We start from the raw sequence: 14,251 nt of genomic DNA, 5'->3' as shown, positions 1-14,251 counted from the left end.
ATAGGAATCAGCCTGTAAAATACCCACAAAGTGAATGTTTCTTTTTTTTTCTTGTAGAATTGCTAACAACCCTTTATTTCTGTAAAAAGCACCAAGATTTACTGATTTGTCTGGCACTTAAATATGTGAGTTTTCAAACCAAGATGATTAATGTGTAATGTGTCAGAATCATCAGTATCAAGGCGACATGAGGCTTTGGCAAATACAGACAAGCTGCAGGGTGGAAAGACAAGGATACCTTCTGCTCTGTATACAGTAAACACATATTCTGTCTGTGACATTAAAATAGATATGTTTAGCTTAATAAAGACATGACTCTACTTCTACAGTACATTTATCTTCTCATGATAAAAAGGTAGGCGTCATTCTTTCTCTGCCTGCCTCTGTCCCTTCAAATAACACACACACACACACACACACACACACACACACACACACACACACACACACACACACACACACACACACACATGCATGCACAGACTCAAACTGAATGGAAAATTAAATATTATCCAACAACAACAGTGGCCAGCGGAGGCCCTTTGTGGCACTGTGCAGCAGCTGTGTGAGACAGAACAGATACATTATGCAAACACACAGACATCCAAACAAGTTTCTGCACTTCAAACAAAACGTGTTACTCTTTCACCCCTGGCTATGTTTGGAGATACGAGTCAAAATATCACTGACGGTGGTCAGACAGGCAGATTTGCGCAGGTAAATAACAGCGTCTATTGGCTTTTCCCATTACACTGTAGGTACAACTAACATTAATACAAACATTTTAGCCTTTTTAGAGCATGAAGACTGACATAATGTAAAATCTAAGTATTAAAGTAAAAGTACTGGTACTACACAAACCTTTTTTCAGTTTCTGGGTTTTTTTTTATAATTTAATCTAATTTTGATTTTTTGGTGAGATATTACATCATTTGAATATTGAAATGAAACCATATGAAAAGTTTGAGGAAAAAATCACTACTTGCTGGAGCTGTTAACAACTCTTAGATATCTGAAATGTGACCCCCGACTACACCCTGGTTTTTGCAAGATGTCAGAATCCAAAAGGTTGTAAACCACTGGTTTAATCTTTAACAAAGTGCCATCATTCAAACGCTTGTTATGTTGTATTCTTGTGTAAAATCTTCACCTTAAAAGTAACTACCAACTACAGCTGTCAAATTAATGTAGTGGGGTGCAGTTATAAAGTAGCATAAAATGGAAAGTATAGTACAAGTACCTTAAAATGGCACTTAAAGCTACTGCAAGGAGTTTTAACTGGTTACAAAACAGTCTCAACGCATTACTATTAATAGTTTGGACTAATTATTCTCTTTATTGCCTGAGGCCCAGAAATGATGAAATCCTCCCCTGTTGTCGGTATCAGGATCATCAAAGAAACTTGAACTTTTTCCTACAAGAGTATTTGTTCTCTTTTGCACACAAACCCCACCTCTGCCTTTCTGTCTATCATGTTTATTTGGAAGCCGTGTCTTGTGTAAACCAAAGGCCAGTACACAGTGTGTTGGGCCTCTGCCTGTGCTGACAGACCGCTGGTGGAGAAGCAGCCACTCAGTCCCTGAAAACAGTAAACTGGACGGAAGGACACAGCTGATGCAGAACCACTACCACACACGCAGGAGCAAAGAAACAGCTTAGATGAACAAAATGATGTGGTCACTGCGGGCGATTTCACAGATGAAACTTCAAAATAAATCCATCTGTCCTGCATTTTAGTAGATCTTTGTTGTGTCAAAAATAATGCCGTAATAATAAAGTTTTATGTACAATGTACACATAGTAATGTGACAGTGGCACAGTTTATCATTTAAAGAAATTTAAAGGAACTACTTTGAATTTTAATCAATCACTTGTAAATGATTACTAGTACAAATACTCTTTACCTTTAGTACCCACATTTGAGCACAAATACCTGTACTTTCTTGTTATATTTGAAAAATAGACTCAATACTTTATTTTTTGTTTTGTTTTGTTTTGTTTTGTATGTTAAAGACATAACAGGACATAAAAGACATAACAACACAAAAAACATCAAATGTAAAAGACAACAAGTCAAAACAGACAAGATTACAAACAATGTAAGAAGTCACAAGGCAAAAAAAAAAAGACGTAACAAGACGTAACAAGATCTGAGAAACGTACGTAAAAGACGCAAGATGTGACGGACATGACAAGACCAAAAAAGATGTAATAGACATAACAAGATGTAAAAGACGTAACAATGTTTAACAAGACATGAAAGACGTAAGAAGGCATAAAATATGCAACAAGATGTAACAAGATGCAACGAGATGTAAAAAAAAGATGTAGAACATGTAACAAGATGTGACGAGGCAAAAAAACAACAAAAAAAACAGAAGTAACAAGATGTAACAAGACATGACAAGGTGTAAAACATGTAAGAAAAAGTAATAAGGTAACAAGATGTAACAAGAAGAAAACGACAGAGAGGGAGATTCAGCTGTTGAGAAAAGGTGAGGTTCAGTTAGCGTTGCACAGAGACAACTGGTAGAAATGCCCCAGAGAATGCTACTTTTTACCTTTATACTTAGAGAACATCTCAGAGCCTGTACTTTTTCACTTTTATCTGGGTGAAGAAGTTGCAGCAGTACTTCTACTTTTCAGAGTTTTTTTTTTTTTTTTACAGATATGTTTGTACTTCTACAGTAAAAAAAAATGTGTGTACTTTTACCACCTGTGAGAACTATTTATGAAAGGATACAAAGACAGATTTAACAAAACTGTTGTTAAGGACGGCAAAGCCTTTCATCAGACTAAAATTCATCATGTTGGACTTATTTCCTCCCAGTGCAGTGGAGCATTTGTTGCTGTCTTATTCTAATGTTTTTGTCATTGGTTTCATTGTTTTCCTCTACTTTTGTTTCCTTCTCATACTTTCTCACCCAGCCTTTCACAGTGTGGCTAAGCTTTTTCATTGTTATCCAACGTGTATGTAACCGTCGAAATCACATTCTGACATGCTCAGACTTACACCTGAAACTGCAATCAAAGTCATACACATGAACAGAAACTGTGACTCACACCCTTAATTAAACAGTCAAGTCAAAAGATCACTAACTACATTTTTCCCTCTCATCTCACACCCCAGATATCTCTGCTGCAGCCACCTTTCCAACTTTTATGTCCATATGAAGGCTCATGTGGGAAGACAGGTCAGAAAATAATCTATATCAGGCTCCTGAGCAATAGTGTTGTGAAAATGAATAGATGGAATTCAGAAAAAATTAAATAAATGCAATTTAATGGATTTATCTACCTTTATTTGATCATTTTTAGTGACACTCTGTGTTCCATGCAATTATATGCAACAAACAGAATCTGATACAGGGTCAGTGCATGGATGAACTTTTACATATAGGGACAGACATTTTGATGTAGTATCAGTTTTCCAAAAAATTTCAGATTAAACTCACTTTACTTACTTTACCTTTCCGCCGTTTGCATGAGTGGATTTTTCCCTTCTTAATATTCAAGAGATGAGCAAGTCTTCATATCAACCCAGAATGGCATTATGACATTAAAAAGGTCAGGAGGAACAAAATGTTCAACTGTTATTTTTGCATTTTGCAATACAAAATATGGATGGAGTTGGATCAAAATGAAACTTATTGGTAAGAAAACAGAACAAGGCAGTAAGTAAAAGCTGTAAAGGGTACAGTTTTGTCAATTCATTAAATCATTTTCATTCATTAATGTTCATGAGGTCGTCAAATATATCATGTTGAGCTGCACTGTGTTATAATTTCACACTGAATGTTTGATCAAACATGAAAATGTTTTCTTTTTTTAAAAAAAAAAAAAAAGGTAAGAAAGTGGAGATATTTGAATAAAGATTATTCAAATTAACTGGAGAATGGGTGTTGGAACAGCTTTACAAATGGTATAAACTATCAGTTAATATTAAATTTTAAGCTGGGCTTAAGAGAAGATCTGTCCTGTATTATCAATACCTTTCTTAAACAGTGGACCAATGCAAATTGTTGTTTTCATTTGAAAGCTTAAAGCTTTCATATTTAAAGAATGTTAGTTTTACTAACAGTTAGTTTTGAGTCTTTTGTTTTTAACTCAAGTGTTGTTGCATGTAAGTCAGTTTTTGTTTTTATGGAAGTTACAAATAAAAGAAGAAGATAATTAAATGTAATAAAGTATGGTATGGTGTACTTACTTTATATTTTTAAATTGGATTCATAACTTATATATGCCATTGCCATGATATAAAATTAAATATGCTGTGATATAAGTTTTTTGCCATAATTTACAAAGCTTATTCTTACACCTTAACGTGCTGAAGAAATTTAAAAGAGTCAAATTAAAAGCAGCTAGCTGCAGTCTTTCCTTTTTGATCACATTACTTGTATATTGTTTCTCATTGATTTGCGAAAGTGGTCTTCATCATTTTTTAAATCAGAAGTGGCCCTTCAGTTGCAAGAGGTTGAAAACCCCTGATCTATCATATGGTGATATAATAACTTAAACATACACATCGGGAGGGGTACAGTTGGTATCTGGCGTGTTCATTCTAGATGCTGTTTGTAGACATTGACGGTGGGGGGCGCTGTTAGATCAAGTCTTGAGTAGTTACTGCACAGCGGCGTGTTTACAGGAGAGTTTGCTCCTGTTTTCTAACCCCCCTCTGCAACTGAAATATCAGACACGGTCACGGCAGAGAGGCTGACATTATTATTATCAAGACCCTGCAACTGACAAGACTTTTTCTGAATTGTTCAAATAAGGATTGTCAAACATTAAGGACTTAACATCTTCTAGGACATGAAGTAAACAGACAACACAAGAGATACAAAACAAGGTACAAAATAAAATAATAAATTAATACATAATAAAATGTAAACATTCAACATTCATGCATTTCCAGTTAGTCTATAGAGGTCTTAGGCACATTTATAATTGTTACAATAGCATCATTACAGAAAACAAATGCACTATTCTCATACCAAATCTTAATCTTAAAATTTAAAAAAAAAATTTGGTTGAACTGGGAATTTAAAAAAACTGTTCTCATTTTGTGATCTTGACAAAACTGATCTGGCTCTTTAAAGGCGTCGCACGCTGCGTCCTCGGCGCATGCGCAGTACGGGGAGCAACAGCCCCTATGAAAAACAACAACAATCACTACAGCAGGGCTAGGAAAAAGAGATGGCCCCCTGAAGCTCAACACTTCTGGCCCCTATTACAGTAGTAAACCCAGCCCAACTGCTGCTATTTTTCCCGGAGCATTTTATGTCGATGGTGCCGAGCTCATGAACTTGGCCAGTCAAAGCGGGGATGCCGGCGGCAGCCAGCTCCTGTTCGCCAACTTTAACCAGGACAACACGTAAGGCAGGGCCGGGGACAGTGTCTGGGGAGCCGACGGCCTGTGCTGCTGTCAAGCTAGCTGACGTTAGCTAGCTCAGTCAGTGTGGACTTGTCTGGACACCTCACGGGGTGACATGCTGTAATGTGAAATAGCCTGGATACGGTTTCTCGTGTTAAAATGACCACTAATACACGCTGGTTTTAGGTAGAGCTAATTAAACTGTCCAGATAACGGCAACGCTGTGTTCATTTTCACCCGTCACTAGCATAGCTTTGTAGCTAACATGATGCTGTGTGGTCCGAAGCTAACTTTAGCCACAATACACATGTAGGTTAGGTGTCATGTAACTAACTAGTCTGAGGTGACGATTGTTATGATTAATATACTGACCGCAAATAGATATAATGTGATTTAGCTTGTTTAGCTCGTTAGCTTCGTCTGGTTGATCATTTTAGGACTAACTAGCGCTACAGTTGGAGGACTGCTTGATAACGCTGTAAAAGTCAAACTGATTCACTGCGTTTGTCGTAGACAGACCGTAAAAACAACAATAATTAAATAAATAAATAAAACATGGAGGTTGATAATGCTGTTGTAATGTAGCAGGGTAGTCAGCTAAATGTGCTGATGCCTGCTGCAGACCACAGAGGCCTTGTCTTATTGCAAAACAGCTCCAGTCGTATGACAACTGTCACAGTCTGACCAACAGAGACTGAACGAACAGGCTGGTCCCCTCAATGTCCAGGTTGTGTCCAATGTTTATGAGCTGTTATAACGACAGTGGAGTCAGTGTTCAGTATGTGTGGGGGCAATTCCTCGCTGATGCAATGACTGTTCAATGCTGTTGTGTTGTCTGTTTTTATCTTGTGTATAGGTCCTTAGCTGTTGGCACCAAATCAGGATACAAGTTTTTCTCCCTGTCCTCTGTGGACAAGTTGGAGCAGATATATGAATGTAGTAAGTACTGTCCAAGTTCTGTTTCTATTCTAATACCTTCTTCACATTTGTGTGTAAAATTTTATTATTCAGTCACAAGTAGAGATGACTATCAAGTAGGGCTTGGCAATACATTGATATTGTATCAATATCGTGGTATGACACTAGATATTGTCTTAGGTTTTAGATGTTATTATATGGTGATATCACTTAAACTTTTACAGAATGTTATTTTAGAGAAAATATTGAGATATATAGTACATATCACAGAATAGCCTAAAGTATTAAGATATATATTTGCCGTATTGGCCAGCCCTATGGGTAGTATCAGTAGGAGAATCAATACATATCTGTATAGATATGGGTCACAACAAAATCCTAATGATACCCATCCAAGTCCATATACAGTTGATTTTAAAGATACTTGTTCTATAGTGCTACAGTAACAGTATCATTATGTTGTTCTATTGTTGCTCAGTCATATTTTTTGAGTTATTGTGTTTAATGCATGCTGTCTAGACAGGACAATTACTGCACCATTAGAGCATTCCTGTTACTTTAAATATTGATAAAGTTTGTCAGCACTTTTCCCACACCCATTTACTAAAACACTGAGCTTCTTCCTCACTGTATTTGCATAATGTATAGTATGATCTCAGCAGTCGCATTAAATACCTATGTATCGTGAGCTAACCTGCACCTTTTGACGATCCTGTTAAACTTTAATAGCAAATACACAGCAGGCAGTAGGAGACTCCAGCTGTAAAGTTGGAAAAAGACTATCTATATCTATAATTCACGAGGCTGTTATTTGTTCTGTCCATTCATAAATGTACATGAAATATTCCAGGTCTGTTCAGGAGCAAGGAAACTGATGTGATGCTTTCATTTGCACTATTTCACTCCCATAAGGGTCACAGAAAGGAGAAACTAAAATATGCCAGGATGCTACTGGGTGAAATTTGTGAAGTGATAAATTGTGTGTGTGTGTGTGTGTGTGTGTGTGTGTGTGTGTGTGTGTGTGTGTGTGTGTGTCTGCAGCGGACACGGAGGATGTGTGTATTGTGGAGCGTCTGTTCTCCAGCAGCCTGGTGGCTATCGTCAGCCTGAAGGCGCCCAGGAAGCTCAAAGTCTGTCACTTCAAGAAGGGAACTGAGATCTGCAACTACTCCTACTCCAACACCATACTGGCTGTCAAGCTCAACAGACAGGTAGGAGGCTAAGGGGGAAGAAATACCTGCCTGCGAGACCACACTTTCACCTGACACAAACCACCTTGTCACACCTTCATCAAACACCAGCAGACGTCTATCTTATGCAAATGTCATAGTTAGGTAATAAATAAAGCTTTGACAGTGATGGTGATATTTTGTTGTTCCTCTGCAGAGGCTGATTGTGTGTCTGGAGGAGTCGCTTTACATTCACAATATCCGAGACATGAAAGTGTTGCACACTATCAGAGAAACTCCACCTAACCCTTCAGGTGAGTCTAAAGAACAACAATCAAGTGTCTCAACATAGTATAGTAGGTAATAGGGGAGGAACTAGAGGTGGCACCTCATGAGTTGATTTGATTCTGATGTAGAGCAACAATGCAATTATAAAAGGATTACTGGTGCATCTTGATGCATCAGAATTTTCAGACGTGATATTTTTTCTTACTCTGTGACCACTTGCTATTTTTAAAACATAGCGTATTTGTAATGATCGATGATAGGTTTAGTTGGATGTGACTTGCATACAGTTTGGCTCATGTTCAGGTCCTTTTTCCCTTGGATTTCACAGCCAAAATGCTCCCATACCCTAAGTTTGAAGCCAGAGGGCTTATTGTATCTATCTGCAGTTGCTCAGACTCAGCCATCCTCACCAACACTCAAGAAGCAACCCTGTTGAGAATATAAACATGTAAATACAAACATGTCTCGTTTTATAGTCCAATTGGTTCCACCTTACAAAATATATAGCCCAGTCTTACAGAATTGTTACAAGTGATTGTAATGTTGAGAACTGGGTTTGGAATTTACAGTTATAGACTTTTGTGTATCAGCTCATAATCTTTCAAGAGGGAATTGCAGTGCATTGAAGAATCCCTCCCATCCACAGGTGGAACAGTAGGCAAAATTCATGGTTCAGTATCTACCTTGGTTTTAGGGTACATTTTCGGTGCAAAAGGGAAAGACAAAATCAATGTAGAAGATAACGTACCATTTATTTTGAAAAAACAAACAAACAAACAATTATTTTAAAAGTGGCTCATTATCCATAATTGTTATTGTAAAAGTTAAGGCTCTTAAATACTGACATATTGTCAGTAAGAAAAAATAAATCACAAATGCTAGTAATGCTTCCATCATAAGACTTTGACCTGTTAATAATACCTGAACAACCTTGTGCTGATTTATGCAGAGCAACACAACAGAATGACTAACATGCACACATGAATGCCCTGTTCAGGCCTGGTATTGACATGCGTGATCACAAGTGAACAGCTCTAAGTGCAGGTGTGAATGCATTTGAGATCTTACTGCTCAGACCACATTCAAAGGTGATCTGGGCTACATGTGACCACATTCTTTTAGCCCCTTGTGTGCAGATGTTCCCTGGGTCACATTGAAAGGATCTCCTGAAGGTACAGCATTTGCTTTGCATCCAGGGGAACAGGCAATGTGGCTGTTTACACTGGCAAGGCTGAGACAAACCATGATCGTATCCTAAACCAACCAAGTAGTTTTGTTCATCTAAACCTAACCAAACTGTGACTGAAAACTGAACTGAAATCATTTAAAAACTGTAAATAATCTCACAAGACTTGAACCCCAGTCCAGTGTTAAACTTATTCACCCACTGGATTCTCTTGCTGACAGCAAATATGTTGGTCTTTATAGGTAGACTAAGGAGTCAGGTGTGAATAACCAAATAGTTGCTGTGTGCCTATTCTTGCCCCGGTGCAAGTAGACACTCCTTAAATATAAACAGACAGTTTTGACAGTTGGGGCCATACCTAACCGAGGAAGATGTATATCCACATGAATGCCCTGTACTGAAACATTTTGGAACAAACACACACACTGTTGCACCTCTAGTAGGGTGTAGGGTGATAAGATAAGAGTTTTTTTCCATATGCAAAGTATACTGTGTGCTCTGAAACCAAGGATGTGGCTATCCTCAGTTTTTTTTGGGAATGTGTTTCATCAGTTTATTTTTATTTCAAAATCTCCATTTTGTTTGCTGTGACCCCAAGCTGTCACTGCGGTCTTAGTTACTTCTGTGAAAGCATCCACAGAACAAAAAAAAACCCTCTTGCTGTCAGAACTATTAAAAACACGTAGATCATTGTCACTTGAGTCCATCTTTCAGTTTCACTTATCATCAAGTTCAGATAAATGTGGTCCTGTTGGAAACAGACTTATCTGTACTTCTTTGGCTTCTTTTTGTTAATTAGTTTATATTTGTGCTCATATTTCCACAGGATTGTGTGCCCTTTCCATCAGCAATGACAACTGTTATCTGGCCTATCCAGGCAGCGCTACGATAGGAGAAGTTCAAGTGTTTGACACAGTCAACCTGGTAGGTGAACACCAATACAGTAAAGCCCTCTGTCCTACTCTGTCATATCTATCTCTTTCATATTTATTCATGCAAACAAACCTTTTCTCCTCTGCTCTTATTTCCTCCTTTTTCTAAGACACATAACTGCTCTGTTCTTTCCCCACTGTTCTGACAGCTAGTGTTTCCTATCATCAGCCTCTGATGCTCCCTTTTTTCATCTTTTTAAAGTAGCACATCTCTAACTAGTGTCAGTATTTGTTTTCCAGCGAGCGGCTAACATGATTCCAGCCCACGACAGCCCATTAGCGGCTCTGGCTTTTGATGCCAGTGGAACCAAACTGGCCACAGCCTCAGAGAAGGTGAGACAGTTAGTGTACAGTGCATTGGCCTGTGGGGGTTATTTGTGTGTGATTATTGTTTTCCAGCCGAGTAAATATGTATCGCTGCTGTTGCTTCCCCACCAAGTGTTGTCATTCTCTGTGCATCTTTCACTTCCTCCCAGGGCACAGTCATCCGTGTCTTCTCAATCCCAGAGGGACAAAAGCTCTTTGAATTTCGAAGAGGAGTCAAGAGGTAGATGATTTGGTGACTGATGCGCTACATTTTTATTCTTCTAAAGCTGTGTTACTGTGTGGACTGGTATGACTCTGTATCTTATCTTAGGTGTGTGAGCATCTGCTCACTGGCATTCAGTATGGAAGGCCTGTACTTGTCGGCCTCCAGCAACACAGAGACGGTCCATATCTTCAAATTAGAGACACAGAAGGAGAAGTATGTGTACGTACCTTTTTTTTGGCTCTGTCGTCTTACTTCCAATTTTGAAAAGCTCCCAGCGGCTGAGATGTCCTCCACATTCACCTACAGCATGCTTCAGGTTTCTTAGAGAAACACAGTTTTCTCAGATTCTGTGTGTATGTGTGTTTAGGCCAGCGGAGGAGCCCACTACATGGGGAGGCTACCTGGGGAAGGTCCTAATGGCGTCCACCACCTACCTGCCTTCCCAGGTTACGGAAATGTTCACCCAGGGGCGAGCCTTTGCCACCGTACGTCTGCCCTTCTGCGGACATAAGAACATTTGCGCCTTAGCTGTGTGAGTACACACACACACACACACACACACACGCCTATATGCAAACATATAATATGTATGCACACATACAGCACTGTTGTTGTTTGGGTCCTGTGTTCTACAAGTATTGCAATTCGACATTACAGATGATTGTGGTTTTTGTTTGCTTTTTTAACGCTTTTTTTTTTTTTCTTGAAGATGCTACTCTGCAGTGTAGAGCAGCATATGTTGAAAGAACTTTGTCTCAACAATTATTATTGCATATCTTGTATATCTTTTGATGAATAAGTGCAGCAGATCATTACTTCAGCCACAGAGAACTGTGATCCAAACACAGTTTCAGTTGTTGCATTGCAACAGCGCAAAAGCCTCAGTAGCTAAAAGTGGGTTCTAAGATGTTTATTAATATTTGTTGTTTTTTTTTTCTTAAATTAGGATTCAGAAGATTCCCAGGTTGTTGGTGGCAGCGGCCGATGGTTACCTGTATCTGTACAACCTGGATCCACAAGAGGGAGGGGAATGCACACTTATGAAGCAGCACAGGTAACACACACACACACACACACACACACACACACACACACACAGACTGAATGTTACAGATATAGGGTGACAATGCACAGGTCACTGAACTCTATAATCTGAAGTTTAACACAGTTAACAGCCCAAACTGTATTGTCTCTGAATCTCTTCTGTCACCGACTTCAGGTTAGATGGCAGTGCTGAACCATCCAATGAGATCCTTGAGCAGGGGTCACATGAGCGCCCACTTGTGGCCCAAACCTACAGTGCCGCAGTCACTAAAGGTATGTCACAGAAATATTCAGAAGTAACTGTATTTCACAGATCCTTAGTTTCCAGTTATTTTTCTAATAATTTCAGCATTTGACCATTGACCTCTTGTTTCCTAGGTTACTGCGAAGAGCAGGGCGCCGTGGGAGGTGCGGGGCTAGAAGATGACCTCAACGACTTGCGCTTAGAGGAGGAGAACGAGCAACCGCCGCTCATCCTTGAAACTGACTGACTTAACGGACGGCTGTACCCACCAATCAGAGGGCTCCTCTGGTGCTGCTATGAACATGTGACACAAGGGGGGCAGGGCCAGGATCAAAGACTGGGGGTGTTTTTAAACGCTCAAAGTGTTCAAGAGCCTGTCTGTAAGTCTGTCTGTGCATTCGTCTGTTCACATACACGTCTCTCTTTTTCTTGCCCCCCTCCTCCCTCCCTGCGTTCCCTTTGCCCTCAGTTTTGCCTGCGCAGGCCAAACTGATGCTTTGCATGTACATGTGCCAACGCTAAAAACATGCTCCAATGTGAAAACGAGTATCTGTGAGTGTGTGTGTGTGTGTGTGTGGACGTTTGATCAAAAAAAAAAAAATGTAGCTGTGTCTCCCCTTAAGACACACACACTGACGCAAGCACTGTGTAAAACTAAAGTGATTGTGTAAGTGCCTCGCTGCCCCGGTGTCATGGTTTCTTCTGTTTGAGAGGCGGGATCTCTTTGCATTGGCTCAATAAAATCTATTTTCAGTTGTCGGATCTTAATCGGGAGTGTGTGTACTATCTTTTCTGACCCTTTCCTCTCTCACACACAGTCACACACTGTCTGGTGAGGAGTGTGGCACCAGTCATCCCGCTCAACTTTACCCTCCAAACAACGATTCAGAAGCCTTTTGCATGAGGCAGAGGTGTTTGCGAACAAGAGTGTGTGTCTGTGCGCTTGTTCAGAGATCTCATTTGTATATATGTGTGTGTGTGTGTGTGTGTGTGTGTGTGTGTGTGTGTGTGTGTGTGTGTGTGTGTGTGTATGCTGGGCATGTACATTAGCAAAACACTGAGTAATTAGCCTCCACTTGCCCCTCCCCCCCTCACTTTTACCTCATCCAAACAGAGGCTCAGTGGACGTTCCCGCCCTCTCCCCGGCCTCCTCAGGCCTGCAGTCATTGGTTGATTTTAAAACTCTGATATTAATGATCTTGTTTTTTAAATTTACATAACCAATCATAACCAATGATGTGTCATGCGTAAGAAAACATGCATGGTGTTGTTGATGTGGTACTTTGTCCATACATCAAAGACATGTAGGTGGTGATGATCAGTTAAAGGCAACAGAAAGAAAGGCAGGAAGCCGTCTGTCTCTGCTCTGTACATCACTAGATGTGGCAGGATATTACTGTACCATATTGTCCGGTTATGATGAGATTTTAAACTCTGGGGTAGTGGGTGTTTGGCCATAGAGGGAGCTGTGGATTACTATTTGATTGATCTGGAGCTCAGACTGAGCCTCATCAACTGGTCCAGGATGCTGCACGATTCCCTGTTAATCCTTTGGTGTCTGAAGCCACTAAACAAGGATTAGCCACAGGGTTTTTGGAGTGTCAGGCATTTTCTAATGATTTTGTATAAAATGTGAAACATTCATCTGAAACTAAAATGAAAATAAATTCCATGTTGATGTATGAGATAGATGCCTTTTGTTCTTGTTACACTGTGGTAACTTGCTCACATTCATTAAGAAAAGCAGGTGGGGAAATTCAGTGAGAACAGTGAGTTCTTAGTATTGTGTTAGTTAGCATCACAGCTACCATAAAGAAATTTAATAACTTTTATAATTTTAATTAAAGGAGCAATATGTAACAATTGTTGTCATTTAATCATTTTAATTTATTGTCATTCTAAAGTACTAAAAACACAACAGATCTTATTTTCGGGTGATTATTCACTAATGAAAACATACTTCCCCATAAATCATACACACCAGACAGTTGCACATCCAGCAGACACTGAGCAACATTAGCCATCATTTGGAGTCACATTTCTTTCTGAAGTTATATATTCACTCTCTTTTAGCTCTATTGTGGTCTTCACCAGTTGTAGCTGGCTTCTTTAGCCAGAAAACACAATGCTCCACTATGTCTACGCTCTGCCATCTGGTTCTTCATAGCTCATGTACTGTGGTTTTAACAGAGCGTACATGGTCAATAGGAGCAGTGAGACAGAACCAAAACAGGAAAGCTGCAGGATGCAAAACCAAAACAGTCAACTGAAAGAAACTAAAAGGCTCTGAGAGGAGCTGAAGTGTTGGGTTGCATATCGGTATCAGCATGAATGTTGTCTGATGTGCGTCTATATGAAAACTTTTTTGAACACAACATAATGCAAATTGTTTTGATTTGTTAGCTTTATGTACAGCATTTTATCTATATCTTATCCTTTTCTGTTAAATTCAAGTTTAATATATACATATACTTTGCTCTATTTTTTAATCATATTTATTTATAATAAGGGTTTAAAATGTACTTTTTTGTCCCCCAACCAAATGGTGTGTGAATGTTCGAATT

The 14,251-nt window shown here is 39.2% G+C and overlaps 1 protein-coding gene across 2 annotated transcripts; it reads left to right on the top strand.

Annotated features, from left to right (window-relative positions):
• Window positions 1-5,132: 5,132 nt before the first annotated feature.
• On the top strand, window positions 5,133-13,374 carry wipi2 (WD repeat domain, phosphoinositide interacting 2). 2 transcript variants are annotated; one of them, XM_084744223.1, is made up of 12 exons: window positions 5,133-5,374; window positions 6,231-6,313; window positions 7,334-7,503; window positions 7,679-7,775; window positions 9,762-9,859; window positions 10,108-10,200; window positions 10,344-10,414; window positions 10,505-10,612; window positions 10,767-10,931; window positions 11,346-11,453; window positions 11,619-11,716; window positions 11,822-13,374. In XM_084744223.1, exons 1-12 carry the CDS (start codon window positions 5,301-5,303, stop codon window positions 11,932-11,934), a joined length of 1,278 nt encoding a protein of 425 aa, XP_084600349.1. In that variant the 5' UTR covers window positions 5,133-5,300; the 3' UTR covers window positions 11,935-13,374. The 2 variants fall into 2 exon arrangements, with proteins under 2 accessions (XP_084600349.1, XP_084600348.1); XM_084744222.1 differs by having other exon boundaries at window positions 5,134-5,374; window positions 10,505-10,618.
• Window positions 13,375-14,251: the final 877 nt, after the last annotated feature.

Source organism: Lutjanus erythropterus, chromosome 19 (assembly GCF_056507025.1).
Source record: "Lutjanus erythropterus isolate fLutEry1 chromosome 19, fLutEry1.hap2, whole genome shotgun sequence".
Lineage (NCBI taxonomy): Eukaryota > Metazoa > Chordata > Actinopteri > Lutjaniformes > Lutjanidae > Lutjanus > Lutjanus erythropterus.
Note: the sequence above shows the minus strand (reverse complement) of the source record. Positions and strands in the feature narration are given on the sequence as shown.

What these genes read in the sequence shown, in the direction of transcription:
- wipi2 (XM_084744222.1), top strand. Translation starts at nt 5,301, where the DNA reads ATGAACTTGGCCAGTCAAAGCGGGGATGCCGGCGGCAGCCAGCTCCTG. An exon ending in TGTTTGACACAGTCAACCTG is followed by an intron (nt 9,860 to 10,107) that starts GTAGGTGAACAC and finishes TTTGTTTTCCAG; the next exon opens with CGAGCGGCTAACATGATTCC. An exon ending in TGGCCACAGCCTCAGAGAAG is followed by an intron (nt 10,201 to 10,343) that starts GTGAGACAGTTA and finishes ACTTCCTCCCAG; the next exon opens with GGCACAGTCATCCGTGTCTT.